Here is a 22,899-nt window from a genome sequence, read left to right as displayed (position 1 = left end):
TGTTTCACCTAAAGCAAAATAAATATAGCATAGATGTTTTTCCATGTTTTCCATGAGGTTTTTTGGTTTTCCTTTATTTTCTAGAGTCATTGATTTTGCCTGAAGATAACTCTGTGTCCAATTCAAAAATCTTCATTTTCTTTTCATTATGAGAATTTTTAAAAACTTATTTATTCATTTATTTGACATAGAGAAACAGAGCATAAGCAGGGGGAGTGGGAGAGGGAGAAGCAGGCTTCCTGCTCAGCAGGGAGCCCAATGTGGGGGTCAAGCCTAGGGCCCTGGGATCACAAACTGAGCAGAAGGCAGATGCTCAACTGTCTGAGCCACACAGGTGCCCCTCCATTGTGATAATTTCAATTCATTTTTTGAACACTAGTGAGAAAAGGTAGCTGTTTGGAATAGTGTTGATATATTTCAAGAATTAGTAGCCTGCCAGGGCGCCTGAATGGCTCAGTTATTAAACCTCTGCCTTTGGCTTGGGTCATGATCCCGGAGTCCTGGGATTAAGCACCACATCAGTCTCCCTGCTTAGCTGGGAACCTACTTCTCCCTCTTCCTCTGCTGCTCCCCTGCTCCGTCTCTCTTTCTGTCAAATAAAAAAATAAAACCTTAAAAAAAAAAAAGAATTAGTAGGCTGTCCTAGCTTTACCTTTGGTTTTGGCAGAAAATACACTTTTTAGTGTTTTTTTCTCTGCTTCACTAGGTTAAAACTCCTAACAAGTTCTTCTTCTTCTTTTTTTAAGGAGCAGCTTTAAAAAGTTTGATATGTAATCCACATGCCATAAAACTTACCCTTTTAAAAGTGTACAATATATTCTCAAAGTTGTACAACCATCAGCACTAAATCCAAAAGTTTCATCATCCCAAATTACTTTGATTATAACTAGCCTATATCTATTCCTGTACTTTACTTTTCATGGTTTTGGTTTTTTGTTTTGTTTTTGTTGTTGTTTGTTTGTTTGATCCATGTGTGAGACTGAAAACAGACCGGAGATTAAAAGACTTAAGAGAGCAATTAACCCAATGCCGTTCGTAGGTCTGGTTGGAAGTCGACTATAAAAAAGACATTTTTTAAAATCCGTGATCCCCACATGCCCAGCTGCTAAATTATTTCAAAGCAGACTCCAGGTAACCTGTTTAACCACAAATGCTTTAGTATGTGTTCCAAACTAATTCATGATATACACTCTTCCCACCCCTTTATCATGTACTAGGTGCCCATATTATGTGGGTCTGTTTCTGTCTGCTCTGTTCTACGCTGGTATTCATTTGGTGGTTCCTCTACCAGTACCCCCATTGTTTTATTTACCCAGCTTTCTAGGATGTTTTGCTACCAAAGGATGGTTAGCATTCGTTGTTAACTAACAGTCATATCAACCACAAAAATTATTTGATCCTCATAGCTATTCTCTGCAGCAGGCAGTTTTATCGCATTCCACAGATGAGAAAACCAAGAAGTCAGTCAAGTATTGTGCTGCCAAGTACAGGGTAAAAAAGCAGTGAGTTAGGGGCACCTGGGTGGCTCAGTCAGATAAGTGTCTGACTTGGTTTTGGCTCAGGTCATGATCTCAGGATCCTGGGATCAAGCCCATATCAGGTCTGCGTTCAGTGTGGAGTCGGCTTGGGATTCTCTTCTCCCTCTGCCTCTACCCCTGTGTTTGCTCATATGCTCTCTCTCTCTCTCTCTCTCTCTCTCTCGTTTTAAATAAGACCTTTAAAAAGAAAAATAAGTGGTGAGCTAAAATTTAAGTCTGAATTCTGACCTCAAAGTCCAGAACATTAAAGCCTCCCTGAAAAGGGAAGGCTGCTCTTTACAGATTCTTTTTCCCTTTTTGATCATGTACATTATATTTTCTCAGATTTAATCTTCATCCTAACTTCCCAGATCTATTGAACTTCAGTCTATACTATATATATTTTTTAAAAACACCTCAATTTTTCACATTTTTTTCTGTTGACGTAACTAACTAAACTCTAAAAACATGCATATTTCATTTTAAAGTATATTTGAATTTGTAAGTTGTATTTCAGTATTGGCAGTATCAGTGTTTTGGGGGGAAAAAATGATGCCTTTTGGTTTCCCAAGTGAGTTTATGAATGGAGTGAAACCTCTGTTAGAAGGTTAATATTTTTATATTTTGTCACTGTGCCATTAGATGGTTTATTGGCAAGATATTTATTGCATTTGCTTATGCACATTGTGTTATTCATTTCTGTTATTTATTAAAACTATAATTTGCAATGTTAATATGAAATGTATCCAAAGTCAACTTCGGCATAAAGTAGGAAAAGGTTTTCGTTAGGGTTGGCTTGTCTGGGTAACTGCCAGCACTCTAATTTGTTCAGTGTAAAATAGAAATTATTCCTGTGAGGTTAGGAGACCTATGGTAAGGGTTTTATTTTGTTTTATTCAACAAAATGTATTGACATTTAACATATGTTGTTTGTTGCTAATTCCTACCCTTCTGAAGCACAAGTATCATGTTATATGCTTTATTTATTATGTGTTTGATTTATTATATGATAGGTGGTTGATAACTGATCTTGATCCATGCCTGAAATACTCCCTAGCCCTTGGTAGGACCTTGGCTAATGTTTCATGATAATGAATAATGAAATGGCCTGTAAAAAACTTGAAACTTCGGAGTAAATTTCCACCCTACTTTATAAAGAATTATGAAACTCTTCCAAACTCTTGCATTTATGAAATGCCTAAAGCACATCTTCAAAGCACGATCCCTAAAATGAGAGTTGATTGATATTTGGGGGAAATTGAAATACTATATATCTCTTTTAAGAGTGTTTTTCATATGGTGAATATGTATGCTGGTTTTTCATAAGAAATTAGTGAAACGCTATTTCAATTTTTTTTTTTTTGGTGCTAATTAGGTAGTATTTCTTTTTTTTTTTTTTAGGTAGTATTTCTTAAGGGTATAATTTCATAAACTGAAAAATTACATTTGCATGCTGTCTTTCATAGAGCATTTCTCATTTAATTAAAAATCTTTGTGAAAAGTAAAAATGTGGATTGGAAAGACACTTGGGCCTCTGGGTGTTTTCTTTCCTTCTTTCTTGTATTTATTAAAGATTTCTTTAGTTTGTTTTACCACATTACCCCCCCCCGCCCCGCCCATTGTCCTCAATACATTATTTGCTCAGTGCTAGTGTACACCTAAAGTAGTTTTGGAATTGCTAAATCATACCCTTCCAACAAATTCACTATTATACTATACATACAATATTATATATAATTCTTTTTGTCTTTATCCTTAAAAAACATGTTTTCCAGAGTAACATTGTCCATTCGAAGCAGAGTTGAATTGCTGTTTGTGTTTTGTTTTGAGTCCCCTTCCCAGCCCCACAAACACATTGTGGAACTGTTTCTTTATTTTTGAGGAGATATGAAACATCACCATGGTTCTAAGAGTCGGAACTATACAGAAGGATATATTCAGAGAACTGTCATTTTCCCTGATCCCCCTTCTTCTATCCTGTTTCTGCCTACCCTCCGTAGGTAACCAGTCTCATTAACTTCTAATTTATTGCTCTTATTTTTTGTGTAAATTTGCAGATGTATGCATATTTTCTCATATCTTCTTCTTTTTTTTTTAAGATTTATTTATTTATTTTAGAGAGAGGGAGAGAGAGAGCCTGTATGGGGGGATAGGGGCAGAGGGAACCCCAAGTAGACTCCCCAGTGAGCACAGAGGCCTCCATCCCCACCCTGGGGCTCAGTCGCAGGGCCCTGAGATCACGACCTGAGCTGGAATTGAGAGTCCGGTGCTGAACTGACTGAACCACCCAGACACTCCTCAGATCTTCTTTCTTACATAATGGGTGGCACATGCTAGATACTCTTTTGTGCTTTGATTCGATAATATAATTCTTATATGATTTTATTATCTCCTTGTTCTGTAAATGTATACAGTTTATCCATGTGCTATATCCAGGAATCATTCCTTGTCAGTTACTAGTCCAAGCCTCTCATTCTTTTCTGTATCTGCATAGTACTCCACAGAGTGGCTGTGTCCTAGTTTACTGAGCCATTCTCCTATGTCTGGACAATCAGGTTGTTTCCAATATTTTGTAATTACAAACTGCTGCAATGAATAGACTTGAGTGTACATACTTTTAGGTTGATTGTGTATCTTCAAGGTAAACTCACAAAAGTGGGATTAGTAGGTTAAAAGTAAGTGTATATGTTTTATTACTAGGTATCACTTAATTTCCCTCCAGAAAAGTTCTACTTTTATTCCTACCAACACTGTGTGACATTGCCTGTGTCCCCACAGCCTTGTTAACGAATGTGCTGTCATATCTCCATATTTCCCCCCAGTCTGATGGACGAAAATGGTATCACTGTATTTTAGTTCACAGCTCTCTAATTTAAGTGAGATTGAACATATCTTCACATGTGAGGGCCATTTATATATCTGTCATGTGCTTTACTTTAAAGGGTTATCTCTAATGTGTATTATGTTAGATTATTCATCTTCAGCTTGCCAGGATAGTGGTCCTTTATGGATACCAGACATTGGTGTGACGTTTCTCTTTCAGATCTTCCATGGTGGCTTATTTTAATTCGGCAGAAAGCATTGGTGGGCAAACTTCCTGGAGACCATGAGGTGTGTAAAATTACCAAAATTGCTGTGCTGTCCCTTTCTGAGATGGAACCTCAGGATCTTGAGCTAGAGGTAAGGTGGAAGTCTAAGGAAATTTTATGGAAACTTGGTATAAATATAATAACAAATATGAGTATTTGGTTTAATTAGGCCAAAATCATAATTATAGAGCTGGATGATTTTTTGAAGTAATTTAGTCCTTGTTTTTCAAACTTCACTTTAGTAGTAGAAACTTTGTTTCAAAATCTGTGAAATCCAGTATATCAGATACATAAAAGCTGAGCTGCTTTGGTTGAGGTGGCGGGTGGGGTGGGGGGATCTTTGGGTCCCTGCCCACGTGGCCTCTACTGGAAAGCCACCTTCTGCTTCTGGGGAGCCCTAGGACTCTGCATAGTACAGTTTGAAAACTCCTAATTTGGGGGAGAGGAGGGGTAGTCAAGAAGGTGAAATTTAACTTACTCTATATGCCTTTTCTCTCTATTTCTTGAAAATTTTCAAGTGTATATTTCTTTTGTAATTTTTAAAAGTTTTTTTGTTTGTTTGTTGCTGTTGTTTTAAAGAAAGAAACCACCAACCTAGTGCAGTCTTTTAATTTTTCAGGAGGAAATCAAGCCTATAGTAGAGGGACTTAAGTCCAAAATAATGAGATTTCCCAGGGCTAGTATTTTTTTTTTACCACACTGTACTGCCACCTTGTAGAAGTAACCCACGAAGGGAGTTGTATCATGTTTGCTATTGGTGTGGATATTGGCATCTAGGAGTATCATCACTCTGCCCTAGCCCTACGATCCTTTTATTTTATTTTATTTTATTTTTTAAAGAATTATTTATTTATTTTAGAGAGAGAACAAGCATGGGGGTGGTACAGAGGGAGAGAAAGAGAATCTCAAGCAGACTCCACGATGAGCAGGGAGCCCAGCATGGGGCTTGATCCCATGACCCTAGGATCATGACTTGAGTCGACACCAAGGGTCAGCTGCTCAGCCAACTGAGCCGCTCGGACCACTCTATGAGGTGAGCACTGTTGGATCCAGGCTGTACAGATGAAGGAAGGAGGCTTGGCAAGAGTTAAGTCCCAGCTGCCAAATGGTGGGGTCTGGACCTGGACTCAGGCTGTCTGGTCCTGTATCACTCTTTCTGAGCTGCCTCGTTGTTACGTAAAGAGCGGGTAACAGGTAGCATAGCAGCCACGGCCCCACAGTTCAATACATGTTTTTCCAGGCCGGGCTCTTGGGGTAGAAGTTTAGAGACAGACAGTTTAGAGACAGTTTTAAAAAATAAATAAAAATATAGCTGTTTTTATGCTTCAGATTTTACTGGTAATTTGACAATCTAATTTTAAGAAACCGACGTTGAAAAGAATTTAAGAGGCACCTGCATGGCTCAGTCAGTTAGGGCTCTGCCTTCAGCTCAGGAAACAGTCCCAGGGTCTTGGTCCCGCAGCCAGCTTCCCGCTCAGTGGAGAGTCTGCTTCCCCTCTCCCATTGCCCCTCCCCACCTTGTGCTCTCGCTCTCTCAAATAAATCTTTAAAAAACACTTATTTAAGAGGACGCTGATAGTCTCTTTATTACAGGAATCAAAAAAAAAAAAGATTAGAGTACTTCCTATTCCCCTTTATTGGTACTAGAGCCAGAACATTATTCATTATTGCTGACCCAGAGACAAATAACTTCGGTAGCAGTTAGGCCTATTAAAAGCAGGTCTCTGTGGTTTTGTTTGCATTTTATTATAGGGAAGAGCAGACAGACAAGCAAAAATTCCGTTAGTTTTCTGAGCCAATAAATTTGTTATCGATGTCTTTGGATGGCTTTGCTGACAAAATGAAAACTAGGCATGTCTTTCTGTCACCAATCTTCGCCGTGAGGGGGAGCATCCCGGTCAACATTAAGCCTGGAGACCCTGGAAGTTAGATTTAGAGCAGGCGACCGGCTTGTCTAGCACTTACCCGCCTGTCAGTCATCAGCTTGCACATCTGCACTCCCAGCCCTGGGGAAATGTACTGTTACTCCTGGTCCAGAGAAGCTTGGACCCCGTGTTGGATTTTTCGAGGTTTTCTGATGCCCTTTTGCCCACCAATCTATAACATTTTTGAGATTAGTAGCTGACTGTTGGATAAAGCTTGGGGGGGGGTGGTTAGAAGATGACATTTACATGGAATTTTTAAGCACAAAAATGTGAATATTATGAAAACTTGAAGTTTTTCATTTTTCATATTTTCCTCTTTTCTATCTTGATATTCTAAAGTAAAACAGATTATCTTTTTTTAGCTGAAAAAAAACCCCAAAGTTATAATTTTTCATAAAGCTAATATCACCTTAAAAAAAAAGATCATCTTTATTTTATTTATTTATTTATTTATTTAAAAAAAGATTTTATTTATTTATTTGACAGAAATCACAAGCAGGCAGAGAGGAAGGCAGAGAGAGAGAGAGAGCAGGAAGCAGGCTCCCCGCTGAGCAGAGAGCCCGATGCGGGGCTCGATCCCAGAACTCTGGGATCATGACCTGAGCCGAAGGCAGAGGCTTTACCCCGCTGAGCCACCCAGGCGCCCCAAAACAGATTATCTTTAAATGAAAATGAGATTTCCCTCCACATGAGATAGTTGAATATTTTGACAGCTCTGTTGGACCCTACAAACTACAGGACTTATCAGGGGACATTACAGGTATGGTTTATGCTCCAGTTGAAAATCTGTCATGATCCTTGTTGATTGGGGGATAACATGATATAGAGAAAACACTTCCAGATCCTATTTTAGGGAATAGTTTGGCACACCTGTTTCTGAAAAGATTATCATTTTAGAAATTTGGACTTAAGCTTTTTCCTCTTCTTTTAGTCCTGTATTATGGTAGAAGCAGTTTCCAACAGTGAACAATGGGAGGAAGGGCTATGTTGAAATCATGAATTGTTCTCTTATTTTCTGACACGTTAATTTAAATATTTGGGATCTTTATTTCAATTTCCATATAAATCCATTTAAAAGGTTTTAGAAGCTTGATAGTTTTGTTATTTGCTTTGGTTTTTGTGGGGTTTTTTTCTGTAGTAAATTGTAAATGAGAAGGGGAAAAAACCCACTACTTAGAAATAATCATTGTCCATATTCCAGTGAGTCTTAATGGTTATTTCCATTTGCCCCAACTACTTTGAAGGAACAATATTACTTTTAAATTTTCTGAAAAGTTTTCATTTTTTGCATTTTACATATTTTTCCTACTTCTATTATTTTTCATAAATATACAGAACGTATGCACATGAAAAGATGTTTTTAAACAAAACCAAGTCTTATATTTCATTCTACATCTTTCTAATTTGGCTGCCTGTGTATCACTTCCATTGTTCTCACCCTTGCCCAGCAGGGCCCTCACGCTCTTTAGTGTGGTCACTGTCCTCAGATTTGCTAGGGCCTCATCTGTCTTCTGTAATTGGAGCAGAAGCAATTTTATTAGAGAGACTATAATTAATAGATTTTTCTAGTTTTCTGCCTCGATTGCCTTTTTACCTCAAGTATAAGGCTTGTTTGCCAATTTAAAAAAGAAACAATTCAAAAAAAAAAAAAAAGAAAGAAACAATTCACATACTACACAGTTTACCCATTTGCAGCTTATAATTCAGTGGCTTTCAGTATATTCAGTTTTGTGACTCTCACCATAATCGGTTTAGAACATATGCGCCTATGTTCTCCACAGAGAAACCCTGTTGGGTTCAAACCTCATTGGCAGTCATTCCTCATTTCTCTCCACACTCCAGCTCCATCAGTCCTAGGCAAACTCTGATCTGCTTTCTGCCTCTCTAAATTTGCCTCTTCGGAACATACCTCATAAATGGAGTCCTATAATGGGTGTCCTTTTGTGACTGGCTTCGTTTTATTTAGCACAGTGTTTCAAAGTGAGTGCTGGTCATTGGTATATAGCATATTTAATTCCTTTTCATCCACTATGTGGATCTGTTGCATTTTCTCTCTCCATTCATCAGTTCATGGATAGTTGATTGTTTTCACTTTTTGGCTGTGATGAATCATTCCGTGAACATTCATGCACAAGTTTTTGGTGGGCATTTGTTTTCGCCTCCTGCTAGGGCATCCACCTAGGAGAGGAATTCCTGGGTCGTATGGTAACTCTATGTTTAACCTTTTGAGGAACTGCCAGACTGCTTTTCAAAGCGGTATAGCATTTAAAAAAAAAAAAATCTATACAAGGTTATGAACAATCTATGGCGTTCAAAGAGATGAGAACATAGATGTTCTTTCTTTTGAGAAAACATCCTTTAAAGTTTTATAGGCTACTGTCCCGTCTGCATATCTTACTTGCTGTATCTCAATGCCCTTAATAGATAACTGCATCATTTTCCACATTTGATTTCCCTTTAGATGTCTGTTTAAAATCTTAGCTCCTGGGCGCCTGGGTGGCTCAGTGGGTTAAAGCCTCTGCCTTTGGCTCAGGTCATGATCTCAGGTTCCTGGGATTGAGCCCCACATCAGGCTCTCTGCTCCGCGGGGAGCCTGCTTCCTCCTCTCTCTGCCTGCCTCTCTGCCTGCTTGTGATCTTTGTCAAATTAAAAAAAAAAAAATCTTAGCTCCAGATGGATATAGATATCAGCTTTTAAAGGAAAAAAAATTATTTTCCTTTTCTTAAACATCAGCAGCAACGTCCCTTAATCTTGGTTGTAAAACATAAGCTCCTAGACTAATAGAAAAACTAAGGGAGCATCATGGGGCTCATGGTGGTGGTTTTCTTTTTGAGATTGTGTGTATCAAAGTTGTAAGGACCTAAGCACACTGCACAGAACTGCCTGGGCCTCTGGAAAGGGGAAGATGATCCCACTATCAGAGCGCTGCATGTTGTAATCCCAAGAGCTCTGTCTAAACAAAGCATCTTTGGACTGGATGTGATCCCAAGAAGTTATTTTCTCTATCCTTGTTTTTCAGTAGGACTAAATTTAACCCTTTTAGGATTAAGGAATGTACTTGTTGGGATGAACATTGGGTGATTATAAAAAATACTTAGGAAAAAAATGGTAGCCTACTTAAAAAAAAAAATGTAACCCTTTAAAAAATGATAACTTATACCGTTCTAAAGGTAACTGCATCGAAGATTCTAAAATGTTTATTGTTTAAAGTAAATTTAAATCTCTATTTAGAAAAATTGGTTTTAAGAGACAGAAATAGACTTCCAGATTAAGATGGTACTGTGAGTTTGTGTTCTGCTATACAGATCACAGTCCTTATCTGAAAAATTGGGGGCCTTATTTATCTTAGAATTCAGCATTTGAGGGTTTTCAAAAGTCCATTTCAAATATTCTGTCTACACCCAGTGAGTCTGGGCATTATGCTGTCATACGACGCATTCATATTTCCTGAAGAAGTGTAGGAATATTCATACTAAGGGATATAAAGGATGACCGTCAGTGGTCTCATGTTTGTTCAGGCCATATTTGGCCATTAAATGAATTTTGTAACAAACTTAAAAAATAAACCTGCAGGTTTCAGAGATTTTTAGATTTGGGTGTTATAGATAAGGAAGTCAATGGATATTGGGATTGGGCTGTGTTCCAAGCCTAGGAATGGGCTTTCTTTCTTTCTTTCTTTTAAAGAAAGAGAAAGAAAAAAATAAATAAAAAGACCTTTCCAGGCCTAGAGAGAAGCAGCATCATGGACCATACATGGGTGGTAGATTGAACTGAGACCCTAGGCCTCCTGGGTTCTGGGTCTGGAATGAGGTAGTGGGAGCAAGAGATTTGGCCACTGCACAGTAAAGGGAACTTAAACGGGGTACAGGGAACTTAAAAAGGGTACTTGGGGGTCTAATGCTGGAGTGTGACTCCCTAGCTTAGGAGAGGAAGCTTGTTAGGTTGTCTGCTCAGTGTGGGATAATCATGCATAAAGAATTCTCCTGTCTGTTATGTAGTAGCATCTGCCTTGAGAAATACTGCTCTGGGCAACAGATAGTGAATCTGTTAGCAATCAGCATGAGGTAGTTGGGGTTGATAGAGAGCTACTAGGGGAAAATAATGGAAAATGGTCACTTGGTTTCTTGCCAAAGGGGTCCAGTAGTTAGTGCCGTTAGTGAGGTGGGGCAACCAAAGGAAAAACGATTTGGGAAACAAATGTTGATCAGTTTGGGGGATGCTGAATTTGAGGGACTAGTGTGTCAGTAGCTGGGAGATGTTACATTTTTATATCATGAACTCAGCTAAAGAGTGGCGTTAGAAATGTGTAGTTAAACATACCAGCCACTGTTAAAATGAGAAAGAAAATGTTTTCTAGACTGCATGAAGGGGAAGAGAGCTAAGGGCAGAACATTGGGAAACGCCACTGTCTTTAGAGACAGAAAGAGAGGCCAACAAAGAAAACGGAGAAGGATCAGTCAGAGGAGGGGGAAGAGCCAAAGTTGTGGGGACCAGAGAAAGAGACCACAGCAGTGATTGTCAGTGTCCTGTTCTTAGAGACAAGATGTATACTCTTTGGAGTTGAGGTGGTCCTTATTTTACTTTGCCTGAGTGGTCCCATTGGGCTTTCACTCTTTGACCTACCCCAACCAGACCACGTTCTCACAAGTGTTTGTACCCTGCTAACTCATAGGAGATTCTAGAGTCGAGGAATGGATTAAAACTCTGTGTTAGAAGACGGTAGGAACAGAGGACAGGGGGATGAATGAAGGGAAAGTCCTGGTCCTAGAGGGACGCAGCAGGAAACTAGCTTTGCCAAGAAAAAGGGACTTCTGAGAGTGAGCATCACCTGGGTACAGATGAGATGTGCTGCAACAAGGTTACTTTAGAATAGCTAGGTCTTGAGCATGGGCTTCAAAACATTCCTGGGGGAAATTTTGCTAGCTTGAATACTCTTTTTTTTTTTTTTAAGATTTTATTTATTTATTTGACAGAGAGAAAGATCAGAGAGGCAGGCAGAGAGAGGGGGGAAGCAGGCTCTCCCAGGACCTTGAGATCATGACCTGAGCCGAAAGCAGAGGCTTAACCCACTGATCCACCCAGGCGCCCCTAGCTTGAATACTCTTAAGGAATAACTATGTCTGACAAACGTTTTAGAAATTAAAATTGCAACAGTTTATAAGTAGTTTAGGCATGTTTTCAATTTTGTTAAGAGTGTTATTAATATGACTAGATAATTAGTAACATTTTATATAAAAATTGCTAATCCACAGTTGTTCAGTGTTGCAAGCAGGGGCAGGGGACTAATAGGAGAGCCTCTTTTTAAAACTGCTTCCTGGGGCTCCTGGGTGGCTCATTTGGTTAAGTGTCTGCCTTTGACTCAGGTCATGATCCCAGGGTCCTGGGATCAAGCCCCACGCCAGGCTCCCTGCTCAGTGGGAAGCCTGCTTCTCCCTTTCCTTGCTGCTCGTGCTCTCTTGCTTTCTCTCTGCCTCTCAAATAAATAAATAAGATCTTAAAAAAAAAAAAAAACCTGCTTCTCTACTGCCCTAATAATTCTGCGCCATCGAAGATGGGGGTGTGTAGGAGATATTCATGGAAGATGGGGAGTGACCTTTTCACGGGACTACTTACACGCATGCCCTGCATATGAATCTGGAGGTTACCATTTATATTTTAGCATCAGAGATGATTCATTCATTTAACAAATATTTCTTGAGACCTCCTTGCCAGGTGCTACGAAGGCACTAGAGATACAGGAGGCCACAAGACAAACACGTCTGCCTTACAGAGCTCCCATTATAATGGGGGGAGGACAGATCATAAACATCAGGATAGTAATTATGTAGTATGTTGGGAAGTAATATATGCTCTGGGAAATAAAAGCTGGGCAGAGTAAGGGTGATGGGAGGAGTGCCTGGGGTGGAGATGGTGGTAGGAGGTCTGGGAAGAGGACAGCTAGGACAAAGTCCCCAAGGTGGAAGTGTTCCCGACGTGTTGAGGAGCAGCCAGGAGGCCAGTGTAGATGCGCTGGAGTGAGCAAGGGGCAGAAAGTGGTGGGGGCAGGGGTAAAGGCAGTGGAAGGAAGATGAACATCTGGTTTTGGACATGTTGATTTTGAGATGCCTGGTGGAAATTCAAACAGAAATGTTGGGATTTGTGAGTCTAGAATTTTGGGAGAGGGCTGAGCTGGAAATACCCATTTAGGAAGGAGAAGCTGGCATATGGAAGATATCCGAATCCATGATATGGGATGAAATCACTGAGGGAGAGAATGTAGATAGAGAAGAGGGTCAAGAACTGAACCTCCTGGTGGCCAAGACATTAAGAAGTCAAATGGTTGGAAAGGAACCAGTAAAAGAGGTAAGGGAGAGCGGTGAAAGCCAGGTGTACAGTGTATCAGAGAGGATGAGGGAGTAACGAACTGTGTCAGATGCTAACCGAGAGGTTAAGATAAGGACCAAGATTCTACCCTTGTGCTTAGCAAAGGGGAGGTCATTGGTCACAGTGAAGGTAGCAGTGTACAGGGGAGCAGCAGGAGGTTGGGGGCAGTGAGGAGTACAGAGGACTACGACGCTAGCACGACGCTAGCTGGCATAGGAGGAGGCGTCAAGTGAAGGTGTAAGAGGAGAGCTACATCCACGTGTTTCTGTGCTGATGGGAGTGTCCCGTGCAAGGTGGGGAGAAGATGCTGGAGCAGTGTCCTTTTGCTCAGTGCTTCTCGCCTTCCCTGTCAACTTGAGATCCTGTTAGTTTTGCTTACTTTTTGGGAAACCATGAGCTCAGTTTTGGCAGGACGGCTGTGAGTGACTCATCTTCAGTCCCCTTGTGTTCACTGGTAGAGCAGGAGCAGCACCAAGTTGTAATCAGGTTGCAGAACTCAGGGGAGGAGAGGGTTTGGTAGCCATAATCTTGAAAAGGCATAAGATCTGCAAGATTCCATTATGTCTGAATACAGACCGGTTCTCAGTTTCCACTTCCAGTTTCCCCTCAGCTTTATTGAGAGATGATTGACAGAATTGTCCACTTCCAAATTTGATAGAACAGGCATGCCTTTACCCTTTTTATTCAATATAAGATCAAAGTTTGGACTATCTTTTGCTCTTCTCGTTAAGGTTTTTTTTTTATCCTGTTTATCATCTAGTAATCATTATTTAGTAAGACACCACTTATAATGGGCATTAACTGTTTGTTCTCAATGAGAGCCTACTGCTTAGTGTAGTAATACAACCAGTGTGTTGAAAAAATGGAATTAGTTTGCATATGGATAATAGAATCTTTATGTACCTTTCAGAATATTTGCTTTGTATGTTGAGCTGTATGAAGTTATTTGTAAGACCCTTGACTCTAACCAGGTAGCCTTCTTTAAACCTCTGTGCCCTTCTAGTAATACGTTCCCACCCTCTTCCTCATCTTTGTCAGCTGGACCGCACATTTCCTGCAGCCTCTGCTTACAGCTTCTTCAAATTTAATCTGTGGTCCCAAAGAGTATGTTTTCATGCTGATTCTTTTCGTGTGTGTGAGGATAGGTGGAGAGAGAGTGGTTGACATGTCCAGCTTATAAGATTCCCAGTAGAATAGACTCTTGACATCTTCTTGACCAAAATACTCAGTTAACCAGCATGAATGAATGTTTAGCACAGATGGCTGGAAAGTAATGCCCCTGGAGCATAGCAAATGTGTATTTTGCAATAGTTTTAGTCTTAGATGCCAATTTTCAGAGCATTAACAACCAGAGATCTTTTTCTTCGGTTGTATTTGATAAGAATTTACTGTAATTATGACCTTAATCTGAATTTCCCACCCCTAAATCCTAAGGATATCCTGTCCTTTATTCTTTGCTTATCCTTTACTGTAACTTTCTAATCCTTGAAACCAGAGCTGTGCTTTCTACGATCAGCTCGCTACTTGGTCACTTTACTAATAAGCCTTGAGGTTTTCTTTTGACCAAAGTGCATGAGCAGTAGCAGCCCCTTCTGCACTCATACCTGAACATTTAACAAGCCGATACAAATAACAATTTTCTTCTCTTCCTAATTATTTAGCTCTGTAAGAAGCACCATTTTGGAATTAACAAACCAGAGAAGATTGTACCATCTCCCGATGACTCAAAGTTTCTACTGAAGACCTTCACACATATTAAAACCAATGTGTCTGCTCCTAATAAAAAGAAAGTAAGAGTTTAATTGATATGGGCTTGGAATTCATCTTTGATTAGTTTTAAATCGAAGGGTAATTTTCTCCCCTGTAAATTTGTTTTCAAACTGCTTATCCTATGAAAGCACTGTCTGTGCCTGGTCCTTGGGATCATTTTCCCTTGTCTCCTAGGAAGTTGGATATTATCCACATGCTGCTGCACATTTGAATTCCTGTGGTAATTAGTAGCTCAATTTCTTACAGGTTAAGGAAAGTAAAGAAAAGGAGAAGTTGGAGAGGAGATTACTTGAGGAGTTGCTAAAGATGTTCATGGACTCAGAGTCCTTTTACTATAGCTTGACCTATGACCTGACCAATTCGGTGCAGAGGCAAAGCACCGGGGAGAAGGATCCCCGTCCCCTCTGGCAAAAGGTACTTCTCTCATAGCTCAGAGTGGAACAATTTATGGACCTGTTTGGCTTCTGTAGGAAAACTCAGACTACATGTTTCTGAACTATTCTCTGCCTTTTCCAGGTTGATGACCGATTTTTTTGGAATAAATATATGATACAAGATCTTACTGAGATTGGTGTGAGTAATGGTTTCAAAAATATCCTATAGTTATAGTTATGAAGCAAATATTTTTCAATTGTATTAAGATGAATTAACAATCTCACTAAAATGGACATTGAGGGATGTGTGTGCTGTTGTGAGTGCTGTGAAGTGTGTAAACCTGGCGATTCACAACCTGTACCCCTGGGGCTAAAAATACATTATATGTTTATTAAAAATTTTTAAAAAACTAAAACTAAAAAAAAAAAAAAAAAAAAAAACCTCACTAAAATAGGGTGCCCTGGTGGCTCAACTCCACCAGGCTCACAAGGCCATGTGCTCTTGATCTCAGGGTTGGGAGTTTGAGTGGGTGTGCAGCCTACTTTTAAAAGCTTTGTTTTGTTTTGTTTTGTTTTAACTAAAAAAATCTCACAAAATGTTTTCCCCTCTAGAATGGGAATCATTTAGCTAGGAAAGCCCAGGCATCATTTAAGGCAATTCACAACTCCACTGCCTAGCCAAAGGCCTAGCTTTTTAACAGGTTCCTGTAGGATAGTAGTAATTTAAGGCTGTGGGACTAATGTCCATAGGGTTCCTATGAAAGACAGGGTTTTTTTTTTACTCATTGGAAATGTTGAAGCCCAAATTTCCTTTAATGATAGCAGTCATTTAACTTTTCTGTGTCATCGGGGAATTGGAGGAGACCAATCTCAAAGGACGTTCCAGTACTGCCAGTATATGAATCTGGGAAGATAGGGAATATGTGAGATTATTGCTTGAGGTTCCTTCCAGGTCAGTGATTACTTTGTTCCTTTACTTTGTCCCGTATTTCAGAGTTATGACCGTCCAAGGACAATTCATTCACTCAGTCCACAAATATGTATGGAAGGCTTGCTGGGTGCTAGTTACTGTTCTGCACACAAAGTAGGCAAATAGCTGAATGGGTAACATATTGTCTTTTCATTAACTTTTCGAAAATTTCAACCCCTTTTTCTCCTTTCTTCCTCTCCCCCTTGGCAGTGGTTAGTATAAATGATTTTGAACTTGAGCAGTGTCTACCACTAGATATCTACCATGCCTCTCTTCAGAATGAGGCTTGAAAATGTTCTCAGCTCTTTTTATGAGGCTGACCAAACTATGACCACAGAAATTCAGTGATGGGGAGAAAAAGAAAGGTGACTATAATGCGAATTTTTGCCGTTTGCTGACATACTGAGTTCTAATATGTTTGGCAGAGTTTTTGTCAGACACTTGGAATTACCATTAAAACTGATGACTTGCAGTCGAGATGCATTTGGCAGTGTACATTTCTCTTTTCCTGTCAAGAGTTTTGCATGATTGCTGGAACAAAAACACAAACAATGAGGATGGTGGTAAGAATAATGAATGCAAATAGACACTTCACTATTTTCAATTCTAACCACCTTCCTAAGACCCTGTCTGCGTGCTCTGTAAAACAAAACATAACCGTGGGACAGGTCCTGGCTTATGTGGCTGTGAACAATGAGGTAGGTTTGAAGGTCATGCCAAGGCTAAGGCTGGATACGGTTGTGGAGATGTGAGAGAAAGAGCAAGAGCAGCTGCCTAGAGCAATTTTTACCTTTACTGTCCCTGCACACAGTCAGCTGGGAAATTCGAGTTTTCTTAGCCTGAAAAGCACAGAAGCAGATGTGTCTAAGTGTAATTAATATACTCCTAATTATGTTGGGTGACTTGGTAAAATAAGATACTCGTGGAAGGATTTTTTGTTTTGTTTTGATTCATTTGCTATGTGGATTTTAGCTTGGCAAGGCAAGTTTTTTTTCTAAACTAGAAAACAGAGCCAGTCTTTGCTTATAACAAGGTGATCAGAGTTGGTTGTATTTTATTAAAGCCTTGATGCAATGGGGAGTTAAGAATCAACCTCTATGTTGGTTTTTGTTTGTTCGTCCGTTTCTGTGCCAAGGGGAATAATCACAATCGCTACATTTGTTAAATACTTAATGATAAGGCAGGAGCTAAGCCAAACCCTTTTTACATTTTACTCTTCTACACAGTCTAATGAGGTAATGGTCTCTCCTCTTTCTCAAAGCAGGACATTGAGGCACGGTAAGGTTAAGTGATTTACCTGAGTGAGTGAGTAAGTGGTAGAGCTTGAGTTTGGTACCCAGGCAGTGTGGTGTCTATGTTGGGGGCCCTCTCAGGCAGCTTTTTTTTTTTTTTTTTTAAAGAAATCTCTATACCCAACAGTGGGCTCGAACTCACGACCCTGCAATCAAGAGTCATGTGCTCTATCAACCAAGTCAGCCAGGCCCCCGTCAGGCAGCTCTTTTTGAACTGGTCACCACAGAGAAAAGGAAAGGCTCTCCCCTTTGTCCTCCTCCCTCCTTCCTTCCTGCCCTCCTCCAATATGCAGGAAACATGGTTAAAAAATAGAAGGTTTCTCCTTCTGGTAAACTCACAAATACGTGCTAGCTTCTGTATGGGTTTAAGGGAGCAGCTGTGCTGTACAGAGGGAAGCAATATGACGCTCATATTGTTTTCAGACACCAGAGGTGGACTTCTGGATTATCCCCATTATCCAAGGTTTCGTGCAGATTGAAGAACTGGTGGTTAATTATAATGAATCATCTGATGATGAGAAAAGCAGCCCAGAGACCCCCCCTCAGGAGTCCACCTGTGTAGATGACATTCACCCACGATTTCTAGTGGCTCTCATTTCACGCCGAAGTAGGCACAGAGCAGGTGAGTAGAGGGCAGAAATCGTGTGCAAGTGAAATTTAGATGAGAATGGTAAAGCTTCAGATGTGTTGAAATGCTAATGACAATAATGGATTTGGAAACATAATTGGCTTCAAAGTGCTCAGTGACTCTAAATAGTGTGATGTAATTGGGGACCAATTTCTGGAGGGAGGTGCATGGGGGAGAGTTAACAAAAGCAGAAAGAAAAGGAGGTATATATATGGAGAAGAGAAGAGAGTCACTTGGGACGTGCTTCTAAATACCATTGTTCCCACTGACAGCCTGGATCATGGTAATAAATCCTTCCTGAGTGCTAGCACCCTTGGGAAAACCCTTCCCTTTCAGTTCACAGAAAGTATCTTCGCTTCAACTTTTAAAAAACAATGATGCATATCGTTATGAGTTTGGGGGAAGTTGTTACTGTTCTGCCTGCTGGTTGCACATGAGATCCTTTAAGCTATCCTAAAAGACGTCCTTGGTTAAGGAGCATATCTGATCAGACTAAATCATTTCTTTACGTTGCTGTTTTCTGTTTTAATTGTCTTTTAGGAATGCGTTACAAACGGAGAGGAGTGGATAAAAATGGGAATGTGGCGAATTATGTGGAAACTGAGCAGTTAATTCATGTTCATAATCATACTTTGTCCTTTATTCAAACACGAGGCTCCGTGCCTGTCTTTTGGAGCCAGGTTGGGTATCGATATAATCCGCGACCCCGGCTGGACAAAAGTAAGCTTGTCAGTTACTCGGTTTGCAAGTGATGATTTCAGAGAGAATATTTTTTAAAATATTAGTTATTTTATGGGTTTTGATTTGCTGGGCTTGGTACTTCAGTTAAAATAATAAAACTGTGTGAAATTTAGTAGTGATATAGTATTTGCAGGAATAATAATGATTGTTGATAATCTAAGTAAGTTATTTAACAATGAAAAAATTCCCTAGCAATAGAGTAAAATTAGCTTGTTTCACAGATTTTAAACCATTGTTTCCTTGGAGAATACTTTCTTAAATGCTTACTTTTGGTAAAGGGTAAACGTAGCCAGTATTATAAAAGTAGGAAATATCTGAAGATGGCATCTACAAAAAATAGATAAGATGCCTTTACTCAGATGTCTCACTGTGAAAGGTTTGTTTTTGTTTTAAATACTGAGGATTTAACTTCTTCCAGTATTTTAACTGTAGCACAGAAATAGCTAAGTCATGTTGTCAGTCTAATCAGATTACTCAATGAGGTTGATTTTGAAAATTGTTCACAGAATATTTTCTCTCAAAACTTAGTATATTTTTGTGAGAATCCAGTAGACCTTCAGTTTTTACTCTCTTACTATAAATTACATGGAGCTCTTTCTAACAATAGGCCAGATGCATGAACAATAAAGGTCCTAGTTTCACAGTGTGTACTTCCAATGTAGTTCAGTTCAGTCTGATTGGGAAAAAAAGGAATCTAGGATCTTTGGCTTTGCATTTTATTTTAAAATAGTGGTTTTGGACCATCTTAGTTATATTTGGTTGTCAATAAATTATTGAAACGTAAAATTAAAGATGGAATAGACACTAATTTCTGTCTCAAACATTAGAAGGAAAAATAGATTTTGTATCACTTCTTTGTAGGTGAAAAGGACACTGTTGCCTATTTCTGTGCCCATTTCGAAGAACAACTGAAAATTTACAAAAAACAGGTGGGCTTTGATCTGTAGTAATAAAATGTTCCTTCATATTCAGCCATGATTATATATCTGTTTCTTTAAATTTCATGAAAATAACAATGTACTATTCATAATTAAGCAAAATGGCATCTTGTCATGAAGTTGAAGAACACATAAGCTAAGAGTATTTTCAATATTCCTTAAGAAGAATTATCACTGAGTCAGCTACTTTAGACTGTTTTTAGCTAAGAGATCAGTCTGTCAGTTAGTTGCCACAGGCCAGAAATTATCTAGAGTAAGAAATGAAAGGCATCTCTCAGTACAACTATAGTCCCACCTCCAGAAGATAACTTGATATGTATCTCTCAATGTCTTTTTTCTCTGCCCATCTTTCTTACATATTCATATGTAGGAATGTGATCACATAGACTAAAATCAAGTGAAAACTGTTGAGTAAAATTCCAAGTTCAATAAGATGACTAGATTTCAGATGAGATTCCTATAGAATAATCAGTAAGTCTTACCCATCAGCAATGACCAGTCTGAATGTGTAATGCTATAGGATGCATTTTTCTAACAGTAACAACAACAAAAAAAAAATAGGAAAAAATAACCTAAAACCTAATAAACAGACAAAAAAGGTAACATGTATATGGAGGCGGGAAGTGGGAGAAAGAATGACTAGAACACAAAAGAAAACCTGAATAAACAGAGAGAAAATACCATGTTTCTGGCAGGAAGGACTAGTACTGAAGAGATGTCAGTTCTTCCAAAATTAATATATGCACTTTGTGCAATCCTTGCAAAGACAGCCTGAGCAGGAAAATAAAAAAGCAAGCCCTCAGACTGAAAAAAAGTATGAAGTTGATAATAAGAGATAAAGACAAGTAATTGGGGAAATGAGAACTCTGACACATTGCTGGTGGAAACAGAAGTCGGTACAGCTGTTACAAATGGCATTATCAATCAAAATCTGCTTAGATCGTTAGTCCAGTAGTTTTGCTTTTTAATATCTATACTAAATATTATATATAGAAATCATTTCCAGGTGGATATGGATCTGACTTTGAAAAGTTAAACCATGAACCTTTTAAAGGAAAATAGAGAAGTTCTTTTGTTTTCCCTTTTAAAGTCCCACGGCCTTCCCCCAGCCTCTCTTTGGTGCCCCAAGAACACCTTTTTGACCTAATTAAGCCTTAATTAGGGCTTAAAAAGTGCTAACCAAGGGGCACCTGGGTGGCTCAGTGGATTAAAGCCTCTGCCTTCGGCTCAGGTCATGATCCCAGGGTTCTGGAATCGAGCCCCGCATCACTCTGCTCACACTGTTCAAGCACACACACTCTCTCTCGCTCTCAAATAAATAAATCTCTTTAAAAATAGTAAAATAAAGAACTTCTATTTATTAAGCGGCACCATTGAGAGAATGGAAAAGCAATTCAGAGTAGGAGAAGATATTTCAGATTTTTAAAAATATACATCTAAGACAAAAGACTCATATCTAGAACTCTTATTTAAAACTTATTTTTAAAATAAGTCTTATAAACCCCCCTCCCCAAAAAGATGTCTGGCCTGAAAGAAAACTGGACAAAACACTTGAGCAGAGTTCACAGAAAGGTATATTTAACAGGCCAGTAAACATATGACAGGTGTTCCATTTCATCAGCCATCCGGGAAATGCAAAGTAAAACCACTGACACACCAGAATGACTAAAATAAAAAGATAGTATAAGCCAAGTTTTGTTAAGGACGTGGAAAAACTGGAACTCCAAGACAAAAAAATCTTAAGTCTACCTGAGAGAAACCGGCGTTCAATCCACGAGGTCTCTCCAAGAACGTTGATTGCAGCGTCACAGAACCCCGACTGTTGATCAGGAGGTCAGAGGATGAAGTGTGGCACATGTAAAGCATTGGATACAATGGCTTAGAAACGAGGCAGAGATGTAGATCTGTAGATCTGTGTGTACTAGCGTGGAAAGATGTTGAAATCACACAGTAGAGTGAGTAAAGACTGTAACAGCATATGGTGTGTTGCCATTTAAAACCCCACAAAACAAAACCATGTAATTCTTTTCCATATCTGTGTTCTCACACATATGTGGATGCGCATGTGTATCAGCACACCTTTATATGGGCTCAAAGGGCACACAGCACGCTGCGAACCCTCATCACCTCCGGGGAAGGCTGTGGGTCTGTGTTGAAGTGAAGAAGGATTTGACCTTTATCTACATTTGAACTTTTTACAGTGTGAATAAGTTCATGTATCAGCAGTATGTGGAGTTATCGCTAGCATTACAGAAAGTAAGCCACGATTCCGATATAACACATAGGGGCACCTGGCGGCTCAGTTGGAGGAGCCCTGTGACTCTTGATCTCAGGGTTGTGGGTTCGAGCCCCATGCTGGGTATGGAGATTACTAAAAAATAAAAACTTTAAAAAAATGTAACCCATAATCATTGTGCGAACTGTAACAGTACTGAGATGTGTAAAGGAAGCAGAAGGAGTAACCTCCTCAGCACCTTCATCCCTGCTCTGTGTTGACTTTCAAAAACTGTTTGGACACATCAGTTTTATCTGTGTATGTTCTGAGCAGACACCTCCTCCTTTCTAACAGTACCCCAGTAATGTTCCCTTACCCACCTGCTCCGCACAACCCCCCCTCCCCCAGTCGCTCTCTGAGAGGCGGACCCGCAGGTCGCAGGTCGGTCTGACTCAGGGTGGCTCCACTGTTCCTGTTGCCCGTGACCGGTTTGGGCACTGACCTGTGTGTGTTCATCGGCAGCTGGGCCAGTGAAGTATGATGTGAGGGAAGTCTCCTGGACGCTTCTGGGAACGATTTCCTGCTGTGCTAAAAAGAGATACAGGAATCAACAGTCCCTCCGTGGTGGTTGTGTTTGGACTTGAGATGCTGCTTCAGTGTCAAAACTGTGAACGAACTAACCTGAGCCCTGACCAATATGCCAAAGATGGCAGGACAGATGGAAAGACTTGGTATTGGTGCCACTGAATTAAGCAATTCTAGAACCATGCAACCTCCTGACTTCTTTTTCTAAGATCTGATCAGTGATTTGTCATTTGCAGCAAAAACCATCTTGCACCTGCATAAATACACATTTATAAAATTAAGTCAGTGGAGGGCTGTACAATATATACTATTCTGCAGCTGTTTTCACTTAATGTTTCCTGGCTGTTTTTTCTCTATTTCTCCATTGATGCAGGCTTAGGATATAGTTTTTGCTAGTGTAAAAATTTTCCAGAAAGCAACGTTCATATATCTGGGGATTCTATGTGCTTCATAGAGTATGTTTCTAGAAGCAGAACAGCTAGGGCAAATAGT

General features: G+C 39.6%; 1 protein-coding gene and 1 long non-coding RNA gene across 2 annotated transcripts in view; one reads left to right on the top strand and one right to left on the bottom strand.

The window, feature by feature from the left end:
- Positions 1-22,899, top strand: part of INPP5F (inositol polyphosphate-5-phosphatase F) — a 78,986-nt gene that overhangs the window by 33,805 nt on the left and 22,282 nt on the right. The window contains exons 3-9 of the mRNA XM_045068770.1: positions 4,561-4,697; positions 14,556-14,684; positions 14,911-15,078; positions 15,181-15,237; positions 17,724-17,922; positions 18,469-18,648; positions 19,531-19,598. Of these exons, the coding sequence (XP_044924705.1) occupies positions 4,561-4,697; positions 14,556-14,684; positions 14,911-15,078; positions 15,181-15,237; positions 17,724-17,922; positions 18,469-18,648; positions 19,531-19,598 (938 nt within the window). The remainder of the gene's footprint in view (positions 1-4,560; positions 4,698-14,555; positions 14,685-14,910; positions 15,079-15,180; positions 15,238-17,723; positions 17,923-18,468; positions 18,649-19,530; positions 19,599-22,899) is intronic.
- Positions 15,971-22,586, bottom strand: LOC123388674. The gene is made up of 3 exons (XR_006603158.1): positions 22,325-22,586; positions 21,357-21,528; positions 15,971-16,539 (listed from the first exon to the last, which is right to left on the bottom strand). It is a non-coding gene; the product is annotated as an uncharacterized LOC123388674 (long non-coding RNA).

Source organism: Mustela putorius, unplaced genomic scaffold, assembly GCF_011764305.1.
Source record: "Mustela putorius furo isolate JIRA1106 unplaced genomic scaffold, ASM1176430v1.1 tig00003909_pilon_pilon_pilon, whole genome shotgun sequence".
Lineage (NCBI taxonomy): Eukaryota > Metazoa > Chordata > Mammalia > Carnivora > Mustelidae > Mustela > Mustela putorius.
The sequence above is the reverse complement of the archived record's forward strand: the minus strand, read 5'-3'. Positions and strand labels throughout refer to the sequence as shown.